The following is a 19413-nucleotide window of genomic DNA, read 5'->3' as shown; positions in this document are numbered from 1 at the left end:
CATTCAGATTAATTATTTATACTATAAAGATTGTGATTATGATTTTGGACGAGTGGAAAAATAATTATTCAATAATTGGGTCGATAGGTTTTCTTTCCAAAGGCCCAACATGAAATATAATTCGGCTCGGCCCTTTCGGTAGAGTGATCCGATGACCTCTTCGACATTTGAAACTTTTATTTTATCATATAAGTGTTTTCTCATATATATTTCTGTAAATTAAGTGACGTTAAGAACATTACCAAATCCAATGTGAGAGGGATTGATTGAACATATATATTAATGTGGATGTTTTGATATTTCTTTATTTTCTAATTACTTTTTTTTTTCTTTAGCTTTTTTATGTTATAGTTTTCATTAAAAGTATTTACAGTTTCTTTTTAAATATTTAATTCAAATTCGTTTGCAATTATATTAATTTACTCAATTCGATTCGTTTGTTATGCATCGGAATGTTAACCACAAACTTATGTTAAGGAGTTTATGTGTACTAACAATGGTACTAACAAACCCAAAATAACAAAAGCGAATTAAGTAACCAATGGAAGTATTATAATGCAATTGTTTTATATCTACGGCTTCTATTTTAGTGCCAAGGGAAAAAAAACAACAAAAGGTAGCATCTCATTTTCCAGCATAATTTAATTTTGAAATGTGATTAGTGAGTTTTTTTATTAAAAAAAAAACAGCCCCCAACTACTCTTTTTTTTATTATATATAATTTTAATAAATTATACAAGGAAAAAGACAAAGGATAAGGTGTGAGTTTGTTCTCTAATCACAATCATGCAGAGAATCTCATCCAACGTGTCACTTTCCTTTTCGTTTACTTTTTTTTTTTAATTTATACTTTCAGCACATATTTTATATTTTATCAATTTATGGATAAGTGTAAATTGCATCATCTTCATTATAATGCAAATTTAATAACTACATACACATAAGTCAAGCTGCTATCGGCCACATAAATTTGCCCACTGTTCTGATATACAAAGTGTGCGTGATTTATTGCTTCACATAATCAATTTTCATGTAAGCATTAACAAAATCATGAAAGAAAATGAAACCAAACTAGACTTCCCAATTAATCACGATTTTTCCGGGAGTGAAAAGGAACACCCATAGAAAATGTGACACGTGTCCACCGGTGTGAGGGTAGAGAATCCCGAGCCTTCTTGAAAAATCAAGAAATGAATTAGCTTTTGACATTTCGTTAATAACAAAATTATACTTTGTCGAATAAAATGAAAGTTTTCTTTTGGAAAATTTTGTTGCCAATTATTCCCTATGTTCCACGATAGATATATAAGTCGTTTTCAAACTTGACGTACGTAATGAAAAATGTATGGTACGTATTATACGTGTAGACAAAAATATGCTATCGAGACTTTTACAAATACGTAAACTTTCTAAAGCACACGTAAAGGATGGTAGAAGATTAATTCGGGAAATGGGAATATCATGAAATAAAGCAGTAAAGATGCCAATTTCATAAATTTTTTAAAAATATTTAAATAATGGGTGAAAACTTAAGTGGGTTTTTAGGTGTTTTCATTATTAACAACTTTAGTGGGTGAGAAAACTCCTCTTTAGTTTCCAATATTAATAATGGTAATAAGAAATTTGGATATATTTTAAAATAAAAGAGAGACCATTGAAACAAAGCAACAAGACAAAGCTGACAAACACAAACACGGATACATACAACCAAACTCAAAAAAAAAAAAAACCATCCATATTTTTTTTGCCCCTTTATTTACATTTCAATACACGAAACAAACACGAACTTGTGAACCGATTTATTCAGAATCGGGATTTTTTTAATTAATTAAGGGAGCTTAATAATTAATTAAAAAAAAGATTTAAGCGTTGCTCCTGAAGGATCCAAGTGCCTTAATCGCAGCCGCTCTGAGAACGTATTGATGGTAAACGGCCGCCGCTAGTGCTCCAATGAATGGTCCCACCCAGAAAAGCCACTGACCGCATAAATTTGTTAATCACATGATTTAAAATAATAAAAATAATTGGATAATGGACGATAAGTTTCCAGGGGAAAATACGTACGTGGTCGTCCCAAGCCTTGTCCTGGTTGTAGATCACGGCGGCTCCGAAACTCCTGGCCGGGTTTATACCGGTTCCGGTTATCGGAATCGTTGCCAAGTGAACCATAAAAACCGCAAATCCGATCGGAAGTGGCGCCAAAACCTTCAGTTTCGTTCAAAAACATCGTTTATTATCTTTTACTTGAAAATTTTTAGTTCATTATAGCACAAATAGCACTTATTAATCTCCAAAGCAGTCAACTTCCGGTTAAGTCTGGTATGGTTTACCGGTTTTGTGAACAGTGCCGATGGTCTATTTCGAATTTTATCAAAATCAGAAGGGGTTTTTTGGTACGTACGGGGACGTGAGAATCGCGAGCGTTCCTCTTGGGGTCGGTGGCGGCGAAGACGGTGTAGACGAGAACGAACGTTCCGATGATTTCTGCTCCGAGCCCGGTTCCTTTGTTGTAACCGGAGGCCAAAACGTTTGCTCCACCACCGTACCTGAAAACCGGATAAGAAATTCGGTACCGTCACAAAATCAATACAAAACCAGAATCATAAACCTGGAAAACCGAACCGGTTAAGTACCTGTTGTAGTACGATTTTTGGAAAGCTTTGACCAAACCGCAACCGCAGATGGCGCCAAGGCACTGAGCAACCATGTACAACAACGCTCTCACCAGCGACACTTTGCGAGCCAAAAACAGCCCAAACGTGACCGCCGGGTTTATGTGTCCTCCTGTTTCGTCGATTTCATCGCATTAATCATCGATTTCTCGATTTCGTATCCAATTAATCGCACCTTAATCAGGCTAATCAGTTCGAATTCTGGATTCTCAGCGACGAGATTATCAGATATAACATAGTGTTCTATGTTATATCTGATAGAGATTTGAAAAATTACCGGAGATTCCGGCGGTGCAGTATACGAGGATGAAGATCATGCCGCCGAAGGCCCAAGCGATTCCGAGGATGCCGACGCCGCCGCAGTCGTCGCCGCCGGCTTTGGTGTCGGACTGGACCTTGTAGCCGATGACGGTCAAAACGGTGACGTAGAGGAAGAGCAAGGTCGCGATGAACTCGGCGATCAGGGCTCTGTAGAAGGACCACTTCGTCAGCTCCTCCGGGTCGATCAGCGGCGCCGGCGGCGGGTCTGTGTAGTCCTTCGCCGTGAACTCGGGAGCGGATTCCTGCACCTCCACGTCCTTCGCCATGGAAAATTAGGGTTTTCTCTGCGTGATTTGGGGACTTGGTGAAGCTTTGAGAGTGCTCTGTTTGGTTTTTGTGGGCGGTGAGAGAGTGTGGGAGAGAAGGGGGTTTATAAGGAGTGAGTGATCATGGAAATGATGAGTTTGTGCTTAATTTTTTTAATTATCTCGCCTAATCATTTCATTTATGAATTTTTCTAATTGTGAAAAAATAATAATATAAAATTATGGGTCTATGATTAGACATTGGACAAGTAGAATACATTATCCTGCGCACCATCCATATTATTATCACTAATGGTATTTCAGTATATTGGGAATAATGATAACAAAGTTGGGATAAGCTAATATAAATGTGAGATTATTTTTTATATATAGTTAACTAATAAGGTGGTTAATCGAGTATTTACATTAAATCATGGAATGTTGTAATTTATAACCAGTCATAATTGGGTTAACGATTTACAAAACAAATTATATTGTTTATGACATGAATATATGGGATTTGATTCTTATGACATGCCTATAATTTTCAGTGTTTTATTACACAAATATGTGTGGTGGCTTCTTGTATGGACAGGGTTGAGGTTGATTTACTTGGGTAAATCTTTGAACAACAATCTTTTTTTTGTTTTGTATTTTAGTATATTGCAAATTTCAATATTATAAATAATACGTTATTGTATTCGAATTTCAAAATACATTATATAAAACTATCGGCATATCAAAATTTATAAATGTTACAAGTGTTATCGATATTTGAATTTATAATCAATCGATTTCGGATCACTTTAAGATATTGTGTTTACAATGACCATTTGAATTTTTGTCGATCGTTATGAAAATGTTAGTATAGATGTAATTAGATAAAATTGTGTGTGTATATGTAACATGTATCTAAATACCATTTTGAAATACTCAATATAATGAAAGCATAACGTAATTTTTTGTTGAAATAAATCCGATTTTAATTTTTACCATTTATAATCAAGCATGCATGCATGGGTTTATCGTAAAACGAACATATTGCACATATCAATCAATGAGTATGTAGTATTTGAAATGAAATTAGTTAGGCGATTAATTAATAATAAAGAGATTGATTAGGCTGGAGATTAAATAGTTTAAAGCCGACCATCCCAACCTTGACATCGACTTTATATGCTTTCATGGACCCACCTCCTATCTTATACAACGGCTATCATAAATCATCATCGGGTATTTTTTTTATCTTACAAAATAATATACGTATATATTATAAAAAGAAACCCTTTTTCTGAAATTTATTAATTAATGGTAGATTGTTCTAGACCATGACAATTAACCGGTAACCACTAATCAACATTTACACTATAAATACTTGTATATAGTGATGTTTTGTTTTTATATATGCATATCCTATTTCTAATAAATTTTTGGCTAATGACTAGATTAACAAATCGTCAAGGAAATATTGACAAGACCTACTCAATTAATTTTTCGGTAAATAAAAATCCAGTTAATGCAAATTTAACAACTATATAGTTTAATGAATTTACGTTGATGACGAATTTTATAGACTTCTTTAACAAAAAAAAAAGAATTTTATAGACTTCGGTAGGTTATTTTCAATATTTTGTTTTCGACTCTTAGATAAACAAGTCGGTAACGATGAAAGAGATATAATAGGATATTCGCGCATATGCCTTTCATTCTACAAAACCCAGTATCTGTAACGTGTAATACATCATATTTTATGGCGAATTGTAAATTAAAATCTATTCATTGATTAAAAATAAGAAAAGAAAATACATCACAATTAAAAGTTTATAACACCATCTCCTTATTCCATTATATAATTCCCAAAATACAAAACTTGCCTTTCTGAATTTATAAAAAAATTTATCCACTGAGATTTTTATTCACACGGGAAAAATAAAAATATAACATGTTACGCACTTTAATTTCACGAGTATATTAGTTTGGGTTAGAAAAAATATACATAGAAGTAGGTTTAGGACTATTTTTTCATTTAATTTTATATACGTTAACAAAAAATATTCACACAAATTATTAATTGCTTGCCATTATTTTTTTTTTTTTTCTAGTTTGGCGGCAGTAGACCCTAAGCTATCGGACCATTAATATTCAATATTATCCAGTGAGTGACAGATAATTGTTATACCCTGAAAATCCCAAAGCGACAAAGATGATTATGTGGACAGATCGATTAATATTAGATTAGATTAAATTAAATTAAACAACTCAAAAAATTTATCTGTCATATGTCGTGTAACTATGGTTCCTAATCATACATTGCATGGGTCTGCCAGGGCATTTCATCTGTTCACGACATATACTACACACACTCCGCAACACTGATTAGGTTTTCTTTGTTCTTTTATATACTTTTATTTTGATTTTATGCACACACATACATACACACACACATATATATATATATATATATATATAATCAATACTTTTTCATATCTTCTCTTTGATATCATTATCGTGGGGGAGTTTTTGTCCGGTTGTAAAACCCTTAATTTGCCAAGAAAGAATGAGCCACTTGCCGGACTATATGTATATACACACACATAACTTTGTTTTAAAATGTTGATTATTTCGTATGTATATACGTGTGCTATATACATGTGTAAGTATATAATGCAAGTGTTTTTTCTTATATATATTGTTTTTTAAATTCGGATCTTAAATTTCAATTCCATTATGAAGGAAATTCATAATGGAATGTTATATACAGTTTGAAATTTTTCACGGGAAACATCATCGATATATATATATATATATATATCGTACATAAAAAAAATTAAAAACAGAGAAAACCCACTTAAAATATTTAAACCATTGATATATTGAAGTTTTTCTCTTAGTGGCGACTTAATGTCATTGTGTGTGTGTGTGTATATATATATATATGTGCCGGTTATGTTTGTCCAATAGCATCTTCTCGGATAAAATTTCCTTAGTCATCGAGTTCGTAATCAGAAATTTTCGTATGGATAGGATTAAAGCCACGTGGCAGGAGGTCCAGCTACTGAGCTATCATGCCCGCCACCGGTCGGTCGTTTTTTTTTTCTTTTTGATTTGTTTTTCATTTTTTTCCATTCCAAAGACCCCACAAACATAATAATAACACTATTTTCTTCAACATATTTTTGTTAATTTCCAAAATAACGATTTTTTTGTTTTTTTGTTTTAATTTCAATTTATAGTATTTTCCAACCAAACGAACCATATTAGTTAAAGTAACCATTAAATCACAAACACTAATTTACTAATTTTCGGTAGTTTTTCTAACATTTAAAATTCGAACCCTGTTTTCCATGATTTGTATATATTCAAAATTTGATTAAGTATATATATGTGTATACTTTCCTCGAATGGATAATTATGTAAAAAACCATGAAACTAATTAAAGCAAATGCACAATACAATCATGATTCTAAAAAAGTTAAAAATGATTTCGTAAGTTATAACATATGTAATTATATTTTTAATTGTATTGAATTTCGGTTCATATCCAATCATGACTTATATGAGATCATGGAAATTAAATACGAATTCCATCTAAGGATAGTTTTGAAGTATACAAATTTCAAATCCTAATTATAAATATATCTGACTTTGGTAGTAGATTCATGATATAAAAAAAATGGGTGTTTTTTTTTTCTTTAAAAAAAAACTAGGGTTACTGAAAAATGATATTTTTAAGAAGAAAGTTTATATTAACAAAACAAAACAAAGTGCCAAAAAGAAAAATATATTTACACCGACGTCTCTTGAATTCAATCTTACATGAAGAAAAGGACGAGGAATTCCAAAAAAAGACAATTGTTACTTAGTATATATGCATCATTTAACACCGACAATTCCATGATGATGAGCATCGCCATTGTCGTGCTCTGCTCTGTCTTCTCTGATAGGTTCCAGCTTCGGGCATCTCGACGGTCTCAATTTGACCCGCAGGCACGACGGAGCGATCTCAACCGTCCATCTCGGCGGCGGTGCTTGCAGCCTCATCGTCTCCATTTTCATTGCCAACCTCATTTAAAAAAAACAATTTACAAGTATTTCGGGGGTTTTATAGGGTTTCGAAACCCTAAAAATGAGAGTGTGAAAATATAGATGGGAAACGATTTTTATTTTTAAAGGAAAACGAGTCAGCAGGTTTAAAAACGGAACCGATCAAGAACGAATGGTGATTAAAAATAAAATATTATTGCTAATTTTGAATGGTACCTATACCTAATTCTATTTGGGTTATGTATTGTTCCATGTTATATTTGTATTTTGGTAATAACACTTAAAAAAACGATCATGGGGGGCAACAAACGTTGTTAGATAGATTGCCATAATGGGCTGATAGAAATATATGGGCTTAATATATGATTATTCCATATAAAGCCCGAGGGGCCGTGATAGGTGCGAGTTGCACAAAAACGCTTTGTCGTCTCACTCTTAGAGATGCTCAAACCTTGCCGTTTTTCTAACACCTCACGTCGTTTTTTTTGGGCTGGGGCGAAAAAACGCCGTCACTTCCGTCCAAACAGCACGTGAAATTCACGTGTCACCATATCACGTCCACGAGAGCTGATTCCGCCACGTGGCGTCTGATGGTTAACTTCCACGTGTCGTAATTTCTATGACGCCTCGGGCGACTGAATCTACCATGTCGCGACAATTTTTTTTTTGTCCCTTCGTTTGGAGTTTTCGGTAAAATTGTTTCTACTGTTTTACCCCACGTTTTACCTCAAGACATTTTGTTGGGTTGTGAATTATTTTACCTCAGGACTCTTGTCATAGGGACACGTGCCATCTCAAAGGTGCTTAACTGTCGCTTTCTAATCGTGACACGTGTCATCCATTCATGCCATATACTATCTGGTCCCGGTTGATTAGTCGCAATAACACCTATTTTATGCAAAATATGGTCCGTTATGGATGTGGGGATGGAGAATATTCCATCTAGTGTTAGGTAACTTTATGTGTCTATATCGAATCCTAGATCACTCTATATAAAATAAACCACGTGACAAACGAGGCAAATAATTAAGCTTTCTTCATTTTGTTTTTTCCGAATATATAATATACATTTTATATCTCTAGACAACCCACAACTGTTTGGATATTCCTACAATCTTGAACCATGTCCAATATATAATTAAGTAAATAGTATTTAGTATTTACTAGCATACGACGCCTTGTGAAATTCATTTGAATTCTCTTGATAAAACTTTGTTTTTTTTATTATTTAATTTGCTTTGACTCGAGGATAAAAATTTATTTATTAAAACAAAACAACGGTAGCAATCGATTCAAATGGATAATGATCACTGACAGGCATTCAAATACATTGAATCGCTCAACCTTATTATATGCGAGCTGCCTAACCAGTTCAAAAAAGATACAGGTACAAATTTAGACATAACGCAGCAACATATTTTCGATGGCGTTAAATTTTTCATATCCATTGTTTATACGTTTTAAGGTTATTCACGGGTTTTAGACACACACACACACACATATATATATGTATATGTATTGGTAAAGGGACATCTGATTTATTGCTGTATATAATTAAAAACCCGATAACTTCATCACCAGGGCATTTTCGTAATTTCTCGTATGGCCGAGTTGTTTATCCATTGGCCTTCCCCGTCAATATATACACTTTCCATCACACAGACACACTTCCACGAGTTAAAAAAAAAAAAATCAGCACACCAACAAATAAATACACAAAAAACAGAAGCCTTCAAAAGCTTTTAATCTTCCTCTTCAATGCCAAAGAGCAGCTGCTACTATCGACGACCGAGCCACCGGTTCATCTCCGGCGAACAAACATTAACAACCGGTTCAGAGTTCGAGCTCGACGAGCGGGATCTCTACAATCACGAACCCGCAGATCTTGAACCGTCCGGTTTAGCCTTACCCGACCTCAACTCAACCGGATTCCGGGCCGGACTTGACCGGAACCGGTTTCTGTCCGAGGGAATCGTAAGTACGGTTCCGGTTAACGTACCGGACTGGTCGAAGATCCTCGGGGAGGAGAAGAGCGATCGCCGGAAGAGAGCCGTCGAGGAAGACGGCGGTGATGACGTGTCCGGAGGCGAAGGAAGGCGGTTGCCGCCGCACGAGATCATGGCGCGACGGAGGATGGCGTCGTTCTCGGTTCACGAAGGCGCGGGCAGGACGTTGAAAGGGAGGGACCTGAGGAGGGTGCGGAATGCAATATTTGAAATTACGGGGTTCCATGACTAATATCTGGAAACTTTATCCGGTGGTGAAAATAACATTTGGATTTACTCGTAGGGTAAATCTCACTAGTTTTGGTTTTTTCTTGGGAGATTTTTATTACTAGTCGAAGTAAGTTTCTCGCGCATATTTTTACTTAGGAACGGTAAAACGATACGTTCTTAGTGATTTAGTTATTTTCAATTCCCACACAGCAACTTGAACTTGAGAGGTATAACCAAGGGTGCTCGTCTCGGTTATTAACCGAATAATAGAAACGAATCGAATCGAATAAGATGTAATCGTATCCGAACCGAATTTGATATAAAAACAGAACGGTTATGATTTTTTTAAATTCGAAAAAACTGAAACCGAATAAATATAAAAAATAATCGAAAAATTGACAATTTCTTTAAAAAATAACTTTTTTACAGCAAAAAATCGAATTCGAACCGAAATGATCATCTCTATGTATAACGAATATGTAAAATATATTAGTATTCCTTATTAGGTTAAGAATCTTTGGAGAAGTGTATCTAGTAAACACATTTTATAAAGTTTTTTTTCCAACAAATTCTTATACAATCAAAATTATACTACAAGTTAAAAAATTGTGTGTAATATTACATATAAACAAGACTGCATGTAACGTAAATATTCGGCTCATAAATAACGGTTTTAATTATTGGAATTATAAGATGGATTAGAGATTATAATTTACAAAATACGATGTTAGATTAAAATATAACAATTGGTTTAACCTGATATTATAATATTTCAATTTAAATCGAAAAGATACTATATTTGAAATATATCTGGATTTGGCGATATTTAGACATTGTTATATATATAAATAAATTTTCAACCAGCTTTCGCAATCTCTAGATTGTGTACAGATAGCTATAAACCCTAATTTCGATTAACGTGCGATTTATCTATCAAGCAAAATGCGGTTTATTATGGCTACGTCGTCGATGGAGGGGCAAATACGTAATTCCAAGTCAACGCGCACTTCATGCGTAGGACAAAATTTTCAGACCTTCAAAGTCTTCGGCGTCTTATGCGTACGTTGGCTTTTCGTTTTGAAATCAATGTTGTTTTCCAAGTTTTGAAGTCAACGTTGTTTTCCTAAGTTTTTGTTTTTTTAATAAATTTAATCTATAATTTCAAAACATTAAATATATTTTTCTTATAATCCAATATTCGTGATATCATTTTGATTTTTTTAAAAATATTTGAATCCAAATCCGAATCCATCTTCACAGATATCTCTCCCTTCGAAATCGGATTTTAACTTCGCTAAAACCAAAATATCCAATTTTAGAATAGTTATAAATATTTACAAATTGAATAATTTGGCTTATGAGTGTCGATGCCTCTCGCTTATTTATATATTCATTGTTTATAAATTCATTTTGTTATACCAAAAAAATAATTCATTTTGCATTTGTTTCGTCTTTAGTATCGTTGTTTGTTATTATTCTTATGGGCCGCCGTACGGCTGAGGCCTTTAAAACTCTTCAAAATATCCAAACGATGGCGGAAAGCGCAAGCAGCCCATATGTTGCACCGAATTCCCCAGACCCAGACAAACGGGTCGGTAAGATCCGACCCGACTCTGATCAGGATCCGACCGCCGATGCTTCGTGCAGAGGAAATTGGATGGGACCTCACCGGAGAGAGGACTGGTCGCTGATGAAGACGGAGGAGGAGAAACAAGGGTGTCTGTATTGTTTTCTCTCCAAACCCTAGATTTCTCCCGATTTTCGCGCCATGGCATCGGATTCGACCTCCTTTCCTTCTTCCTCCGCCGTCGAATTGGCCGATCCGATCCATAGTCCCGATCCGAGCGCGAATTTTGGAGCGTGTCGGTGATCGATTGGACTCGATGGGACTGGCGGAGCCAAACGAAGTCTCCCATCGCAGCCACACCGATGACGGGGTTCGCTCGCCGGATGAAGAGGACGGGACGATACGGTGATTTCGTCGGTGAACGGCGAAGGAGACGGAGCGGAGGGAGGGGTGTGATTGACGGCGGGGCATCCGGTGGAAATGGGTTGGGGAGGAGCTATCGAGCCCCACAAGCGGCGGCTACGCTGGGGAAAGAGGGAGCAGCGGCGGGACTACATCCACTTCGAGAGCCGAAGACGACGATGCGAGCGACGGTGAGATTCGAGAAGTCAAGGTGGAGGACGACGGGGCCTAGCATGTGGCGCCGTGGAAATGCCATGTCGACGAGGTGGGTTTGGTACAGTTCTTTTGTTCTAGTTGTTGGCGCCAAACTATTCAAACTTCAGAGCATCCTCTAGTGAGGCAATTGTTGTTGGATGTCTCTGTAAATGAGTTCATTTGGGATCCTTGAATTAGTGATGTCTAGTGAGGCAACAGTATTGTCAGCCCTCGATTTTCTGAGTTTTGCATATTTAACCGACGATGTCGATTATCTAATCTTTGGTAATTGATGGAATCCTGAGGAATTTTTATCGTTAGATCTTGTTTCTTTTGCAAATGAAATGCAGGATGATGCTAGCGTGTCATGGAGAAAGAGGAAGAAGCATTTCTTCATATGTATTCCAGGTCTGGTTACTGATCACAGAATGCTGGCTTTGTGCTCTTAATCCTTATAATTGTTTCTACTCTGGTGCATATCATACTTTTGATTCTGTTATTGGCTTTCAGATATGGCGATGAACATAAGCTTGCTGGATTCTCAGCTTACTCTCCAGGCTATTATCTCCTTTGTGGAGAATGGGTAAACTTCACTTGCTCATTGGTGATCTTTTGTCCTAATGGTTAGTACTTGTGGTCTTTAACTCTTGATTTTAATCTTCACTCATTATTTCTCAGCGGTGTATCAATTTAGTAAATGCTGGAAAGCACCGGGTATTATACATTTCTCAGGCTATCATATCATTGTTTGACAATGATGCCTATAAAAAGTTTACTCATCAGCTATTTTTCATTTGAGATATTTTATAATGAGAGTAAGACATATCAGTTGTGGTCGAAGGGCATTAATTATCGATAGCAACATAAACATTTTATGCCTTGTATAAATAACACAACTTCCTGGTAAAATCCAGGTGATATTCCTTGTAAAGGGGCCAATCTACCTTGTCTGCATCAGCTGTACAGAATGAAACACAGGAATCTTTGTGCTCGGGGGGTGGAGGGGGGTGTTAACATTGAGCCTGTTTCACATCCTTTCTTTTCTTTAGCTGTTTTAAGTGAGCGATTTAACTGACCAAGATGTAATGATATGTTGCAGACGATACTTAAATTTTAACAAAGTCAATAAATAGGTGTTTTGAGAAGAATCCGAAGTTCGGCATGACACCTTTGCTTGGAGGAACAGATGTTGTCTTCTCTTTCTCTGATCCATTCATTGAGCTGGTTTGCATCTCAAACTCCTTCAAGTTCTGCTGTCTTTAACCTTTTTTTTTTTTTTTTCTGTTCCTTAATATTGATGTAGACTTAGGCTGCCATATTTGTTGGACTTAATGGCTTCTTTTTCTGGAGGGAGATACAGATGATTTTTTTCTGCTGTTACTTTAGCAGGATTCTCAAGTCGATCGGTTCATGTTTACTAATCTTGATGTCGCTGGATTTGGCCTTTTTGTAGGACTTCAGAATCTTTCTCACCAATCTGTCTGCCAAGATATAATCCTCCTCTGGCTCTTTTGCATGCCCACGTCCACTTCTTTGACGTGAGTCAATTGTAATCGCTATCTAATGCCATCCATAAACATAGGAAATGAACCATCGTTTTCCCTTTTTGCTTGACAGGATGATATACCTATTGTCACGCTGCTTAGTTGACCTAGAAATCCCTAGATCCTTGGTCATTCAAAACATTACATATGCAACAAATGCTCTGGGAAGATTTTGAACCCTTGATTCAAGATCAGATTTCGATGAATTCTTGAGACTTTGGTGGCAGACATTGGCGGCAAAGATATGCAACATGGTGTGTCACTGACTGGGGGTATAAGATGCGGAGAGAATCGAGGTTTTCTTGCGGGGAGCAAGCCCCTTCTACCTGGTGAACGGTGAATATTCCCCCATCTCTCTCTCTCTCACAATCACACAACTTAGTATTCTACCCTCTTTAAAGAAAAGAAATAAATAATAAAATATTACCCTTTATTTAAAATTCATAGTCATATTGATGAAGTCTTCAAAGTCAGATGGTGAGTTCTCTTACAAGTTTTGACCGTTCATTAGGGCTCCAGAGTTGGGTTTGGTGCTGTTTTGAGGATCGTATGTGTTTTTGAGATTATACGCTTAACTATGGAAGAATCACTTGGGCTTTTGACCTATTATGCATGCAGCTGTGTACGGTCTTTTTGGATTAAAAGAAAAGGGGTTTAGTGCCAGTTTTCGGCTTTTAATGTCAATCGCTCCCCCCCTTTTTGATGATCATCTCTAAAATCCCAAACTCATGTCTCTTTATTTTGCCATGGATGAATAATCATATTTCTCATTATCCGATATTGTGGGGTTTTGGTTTTCTGATTTCATTATTTTTTTTTTTTCCAAAACCCGACATCTTCGTTTTCTAATAAAAATACCAAATGAAACGAATCGATATGGTTTTGTTTTGGTTTTGTAACGCTTTGTTATATGATGATACATATCATACCCTCTCATCTTGAACAAAGCATTATGTAAATTACCACTTTAAAACCACCCGACAATTTTTTTTTTTTAATCTTATTTTGTTTTGGGGGTTTAAGTTTTTCTCTCTCCCTTACACGGAGTTTTTTTCTTCTCAAAAATTAATTAGGGGCTTCGAATTAAATGCAGCTTTGGAAGCTTTTTAATCTGTCACTACCATATAAATAAACAAGTCTTGGTTAGCCTTTAAATATATATATATATATAAAAAGATGACGCGTTGTCCGATGCTTGGAATTTAATTGACCCAACCTTTTATTATAAAAACATATACAGATTGCGATTGATGTTATGTGTTTATGTTATAGTATTGGAGATTAACCTACTACTGTTATTCTTCACGTAGAGTTATAAATTAATGTCTTTATAAAAAAATATTATAAATTAAGTTTTTTTTTCTGCCATCTGATAAATACAAATATGTGAGCCCCATCAAAGAAAGCATTACTTTTGATACACCACGACTAGTCATGTTGTTAAATGGGTGATTATGATTAGTGGTGATTTTTTTTTTGTGAATAATCAATCGGTCAAACTAGAGATTTAACACCAACAAATTAAAAGCTTATTTATTTTTGTTTGTTCCCCACTAAGCTCAACTATGATTGTGAAGGCCAACCTCTCGACCAAACAGTCCGACTGAAATGACCGAAACACCCTCGCCTTTTGTCAAACGAATTCTAACCCAAGGGTGTTTCTGTAATTTCAGTTACCTGTTTTTTGGTGGAGTTTTCCACGCCCTCGCTTCTCTCCTTGACTTATGTGCGTATGTCCACATTACAATATTGATCCACAGCTACATGAACATCTTTACACACACACACACATGGTTATATATATGTATATATATGTAGTGTGTAATAAAGGACGCACTACTTCTTAGGTTCGCAGCTGTTTGTATTTCTTTTAATTATTGTTCCATTAAAAATTTAATTGTTTCCATTGGAATACATGTAACATTAATACTAGAGTTCGCAAAATTATACACATGTTTAAATTAAATATGTAAATGGAATCCTCAATTTTTTTCAAAACAATAATATTAGCCGCTAAATATTGGTCTGGATTAAAATGGCTTGTTTTGCACATATATATGTAAGATTTAAGTTCTTATGCCATAAAATATTTCTCATAATTTTTTTACTAAATTTAATGTATGTGTTAATTTATCTGGTCTAAGAAAATATTGGTTGTGAATAATATGCGAGTGTTTTCAACGTTTTGGTATTTTGAAATTTTGAAAATACTATTTTTTTTTATAAAATTGAGTTTTCTTGTGGTTCGATAAATATTAAAACGTTTAATTTAGAACAGTACATTGTCACCATGCTTTTTTTCTATATCGTAACCAAGAATTTTACAAAAATTATTCGTTGATAAGTTTTATCATTATATAATCTTTATTTACGTTTTAAATGTTATTATTAATCTCACGAAATATTTTTATTTTTTATTATTATTTCATTAATGTACATTGGGTTGAAGTTCCGTTGTTGTGTTAAACATCATATTATCTAAAACTATAGATAAGTACGATTAAGAAAAGGCATGGAAATGTAAAAATAGTACAAACAACATACGGCCCTTTTTAATGAAAACTAAATAATTAAAGCCGTACTAAAATGAAGATGTGAAAATAGATTACATTTGAACCCATTGAAAACGTGTATTTTAATTAAAACGTAATTGTAATAATGCCATTACATATGAATTAATGTTTTGGTCCATAATATTCATACAAGAAAAAAAAAACACGACCTCAATTTAATGGATATAGTTTATATATGTGAAAGAATAAAAAACATATGGATATGGATTATTATTTTGGTTCATGATATTAATACGAAAAAAGGAAACTTTATGGCAATAGCATATGAAGCCGAAAAAATTATACACAAACAAACAAATAAAAGATTTAATAAATATATAGTATACATATATATATATTATATATGGAAAAAAATACAAATAAAATAAAATAGATGGAAATCTAGAAAAAGATCACATCCATGCAGGCTATAACGTTCAGTTGACTCCTAGCGATAAAGCAGATAATAAATTCTCCATTAATTTAATCCATTAAAGAAAAACCCCACCTCTGTCTCTCTCTCTCTCTCCTCCCCATCTCCCTCTTCCCTCGCCCTCCCTCTCTCTGTGCAAAACCCTAAAATTTCTTCGTTCTCTTCTCTCCATACCCACCACTTTCCGGCCGGACCCTTACCCGATTACCCGCCGACACCACCCGACCCAGTTCGCATTTACTCGCACTGATCCACTCGAAGTTGAAAAAGATAGGGTTCAGTGGGAGAGAGAGAGGGAGAGGGAGGGAGGGAAAAGAAACCCTAGAAGCGCCTCTGAACTCTCCGGAATCGGGTTTTCTGGCGAGACCTGGAACCGAGGTATCGAGTGGTAGTGGTTTATCCGGGGAGGAAGCTGTCGGAATTGGAGGAGGTGAAATGTATAAGAACCAGTTGCAGGAGCTGGCACAGAGGAGCTGCTTCAACCTCCCGTCGTACACTTGCATAAGGGAAGGCCCTGACCACGCGCCGAGGTTCAAGGCCACTGTCAACTTCAATGGCGAAATCTTCGAGAGCCCTCACTACTGCTCTACTCTCCGCCAGGCCGAGCACTCCGCCGCCGAGGTCGCTCTCAATGCTCTCTCCAATCGAGGCCCTTCTCATTCCCTCGCCGCCAGGATCTTGGTGGGTCGCTTCTCCTCTCTCTCTGTTTCCGATATATCGCATTTGATCCGATTTCTTGCTATTTTGAGCTGCGTGTGATGAGGTTATGTCGACTTTGCATGTGGGTTTCTGAGCAATGATGTGTTGAGTGACTGATGGTATGACTAGTCGGTGGTTAGGTTCTGTAGCTTAATCTCCGGAGATCGGAGCTGGTTTCGCCTGTCGTCTGGTGTTGAGTTGGTGGGACCGATGGTAAATTAGATTCAGTCGCATCTCTTAAAGGTGTTGAGATGTCAAAGATCTCAAGTTTGAATCTTTTCCTTAACCATCGATGCATCTGAAAAGGGATGTTATAGTTATACAAAGAGGATTTCTAGGACTATTTCGGGCTGTAAATCTTTTGTTTATTTGGTGCAGATTTGGTTAATAGTGGGTGAGAATGTACCGTATCTCTCAGCTTAAGATGACTGAACATGGTTCTTGTCGTGTGACTGAACATGGTTCTTGTCGTGTGACTGAACATGGTTGTCTTACTTTGGTTGACCAATGTCTTTCATGCAGGATGAAACGGGCGTGTACAAGAATCTCTTGCAAGAAATAGCTCAAAGAGTTGGAGCTCCTCTGCCTCGGTACACAACCTTTAAGTCTGGACTAGGCCATCAACCTGTGTTTACCGGCATTGTAGAATTAGCTGGAATCACATTCACTGGGGAGCCTGCTAAGAACAAGAAACAAGCCGAGAAGAATGCAGCTATGTCTGCCTGGTCTTCCTTGAAACAGTGTAAGTCCCTCCTTGAAGTTATTCCTTTCTCCAATTATGGATGATGTCCCTCGAAGCACAGATCTTTAACATTGTTCACTCTGCTGACTCGGTCTCGTTTGATCTTCTTGTTTTGGGTAACAGTGGCAAAAGAAACGTCAAGTTCTTCATCCGAGCCAGATAACACCGATGAATTAGAACAGGTGACCATAGCACGGGCCTTGATAAATTACCGTATTAAGGAAAATATTGGTACAGGAAGCTCATCTAGCACCCCTGTACCATTTGCAAAGAAGTTTTTCATTCAAAACCCTAGACCAACAAGCCCTCAGCCTTTGCCTGCCACCACCTCAAAGATTTTACCATTTATTTGTCCTAAGGCCGCTCTTAGAAGCAGAGCCATTGCCACATGTTCTGGTGAAAGAACCACTGTACCCACCTCAGAGAATCGGAGTTATCGTCCTCAGCATAGATTCCCGGCTCCAGGAGCAGCTCCTTATGTTCCTATGAGACAGTTTAGGTCAACATGCCATGGAATGGCTCCACCAGTTACAATCAGAACGGCAGTTCCCGTCTTCTCTGCACCTCCAATTCCTCCACCTTCTACCACCACGGCCACCCAGTCACAACCTGGTTTTGTTCCTCCGCCTATGCGGACCGCTGCTCCTGTGAGAATCGCACCACCAGTCACCATTAGGCCCGTGGTGCCTGTTTTTGCTGCACCGCCGGCTAAAAAGGAAGAACCTTTGCCTGTCAAGAAAGAAAATACTGAACCTATTGGGAAGCCTGCCCGGGAAATAGGAGAAACCTGGATGTTTGTTCCGGAGAATGAGAAGGAAAGAGCGGCATTTGCCAAACCCGTCTTACCCGATGTGGCAATCGGAGAAGTGGTAAAAACAGCTGCAGAAAATTTTGCCCTAAACCTTGGAGCAGAGAAAACTAACCCAGAGGCTGCCAAAGAGACGGAGAGAACAGCTTCTTCCCCAGCAGAATCCCTGGAACTACTTAAAATCTAAGAGGAGGGCTATTCAGAGAGGAACTTGCAAGACACATATGTGTGACTGTCTGGTTTTTTTGAGGTTTTTTTTTTCTTTGTTGTGTTTTTAACTCTTTGTTCAGAGGCCGACGGGTACTTTGATCATTCAGAAGGCAGAAGAAGATTGGTGTATTATATTGGGGGAGTTTAGGAAAGGCCTTTGGATTTGTAGCATTTTGCATCAGTGAAAAAACTATAAAATTTGCTATTTTAATTTGGTGCATTTCCCATTTTCCCCCTCTTTTATTTGCTTGTATCAGCAGTATTATTTTATCATTCGCTACCAATCAATATGCTGATGGCTGTTCCGTATTATACCGAAAACCTCGAGGGCATTTCCGTCACGTCACATCACAAGTCTCTTCTCTCGCACGTGTGTGGAGCATGTCCATGTGATGTCACTTAATGATGTTTTAAACATCATCATCGATGTGAAAGGGTACGCTAACCTCACCGGCGTCTCCGACTGGCGGAAGGCGACGGTCTCCTGAGAAGATGACACGTGGTGTTAAGTTTCTATTCCATGTGCCTATCGTTACCGTTGGTATCTCTCCGACCAATCGCGAAGTCTCATCCGACGGTTGGAATCACTCCACAGCTTAAGGTCAATTGTCATTTTCTTTTTGAAGAATCTGCTTTTATAATAAATAATTACTTTCTCCGTTTCAAAAAAAAAATACCATTTTAATTTTTTTGCGATTATTAAATAAATATAAAAAATAATATATAACCATATTAAATTACATTCGCAATAATTTTTATTGAA

The 19413-nt window shown here is 36.5% G+C and overlaps 3 protein-coding genes and 1 long non-coding RNA gene across 6 annotated transcripts; 3 read left to right on the top strand and 1 right to left on the bottom strand.

Moving 5' to 3' along the window:
• Positions 1–1670: 1670 nt before the first annotated feature.
• Positions 1671–3350, bottom strand: LOC104800606 (aquaporin PIP2-7-like). Its single transcript, XM_010523463.1, has 5 exons — positions 2950–3350; positions 2634–2784; positions 2402–2546; positions 2065–2205; positions 1671–1976 (listed from the first exon to the last, which is right to left on the bottom strand). The coding sequence occupies exons 1-5, from the start codon at positions 3257–3259 to the stop codon at positions 1863–1865; spliced, it is 861 nt and encodes a 286-aa protein (XP_010521765.1). The 5' UTR covers positions 3260–3350; the 3' UTR covers positions 1671–1862.
• A 5595-nt stretch (positions 3351–8945) lies between these two features.
• On the top strand, positions 8946–9595 carry LOC104800605. The gene has a single exon (XM_010523462.1). It carries the CDS (start codon positions 9041–9043, stop codon positions 9518–9520), a length of 480 nt encoding a protein of 159 aa, XP_010521764.1. The 5' UTR covers positions 8946–9040; the 3' UTR covers positions 9521–9595.
• A 1424-nt stretch (positions 9596–11019) lies between these two features.
• Positions 11020–15112, top strand: LOC104800603. 3 transcript variants are annotated; one of them, XR_769779.2, is made up of 7 exons: positions 11020–11732; positions 12013–12070; positions 12173–12285; positions 12577–12886; positions 13116–13200; positions 13280–13542; positions 14880–15112. It is a non-coding gene; the product is annotated as an uncharacterized LOC104800603 (long non-coding RNA). The 3 variants fall into 3 exon arrangements; XR_769778.1 differs by lacking the exon at positions 14880–15112 and adding an exon at positions 13718–13979; XR_769777.1 differs by lacking the exon at positions 14880–15112 and having other exon boundaries at positions 11021–11732; positions 13280–13979.
• A 1149-nt stretch (positions 15113–16261) lies between these two features.
• LOC104800602 (double-stranded RNA-binding protein 2) lies at positions 16262–18870 on the top strand. Its single transcript, XM_010523461.2, has 3 exons — positions 16262–16872; positions 17413–17632; positions 17756–18870. The coding sequence occupies exons 1-3, from the start codon at positions 16627–16629 to the stop codon at positions 18625–18627; spliced, it is 1338 nt and encodes a 445-aa protein (XP_010521763.1). The 5' UTR covers positions 16262–16626; the 3' UTR covers positions 18628–18870.
• The last annotated feature ends 543 nt before the right edge of the window (positions 18871–19413 follow it).

The sequence above is a fragment of the Tarenaya hassleriana genome, unplaced genomic scaffold, assembly GCF_000463585.1.
Source record: "Tarenaya hassleriana unplaced genomic scaffold, ASM46358v1 Cleome7, whole genome shotgun sequence".
Taxonomy (NCBI): domain Eukaryota; kingdom Viridiplantae; phylum Streptophyta; class Magnoliopsida; order Brassicales; family Cleomaceae; genus Tarenaya; species Tarenaya hassleriana.
Note: the sequence above shows the minus strand (reverse complement) of the source record. Positions and strands in the feature narration are given on the sequence as shown.

Coding starts and splice junctions, on each gene's coding strand:
- LOC104800602 (XM_010523461.2), top strand. CDS start 16,627: ATGTATAAGAACCAGTTGCAGGAGCTGGCACAGAGGAGCTGCTTCAAC. Junction 16,873..17,412: donor CCCTCGCCGCCAGGATCTTG/GTGGGTCGCTTC, acceptor TCTTTCATGCAG/GATGAAACGGGCGTGTACAA. Junction 17,633..17,755: donor CTGGTCTTCCTTGAAACAGT/GTAAGTCCCTCC, acceptor TTTGGGTAACAG/TGGCAAAAGAAACGTCAAGT.
- LOC104800606 (XM_010523463.1), bottom strand. CDS start 3,259: ATGGCGAAGGACGTGGAGGTGCAGGAATCCGCTCCCGAGTTCACGGCG. Junction 2,785..2,949: donor CTGCACCGCCGGAATCTCCG/GTAATTTTTCAA, acceptor TCGACGAAACAG/GAGGACACATAAACCCGGCG. Junction 2,206..2,401: donor CTCGCGATTCTCACGTCCCC/GTACGTACCAAA, acceptor ACGAAACTGAAG/GTTTTGGCGCCACTTCCGAT.
- LOC104800605 (XM_010523462.1), top strand. CDS start 9,041: ATGCCAAAGAGCAGCTGCTACTATCGACGACCGAGCCACCGGTTCATC.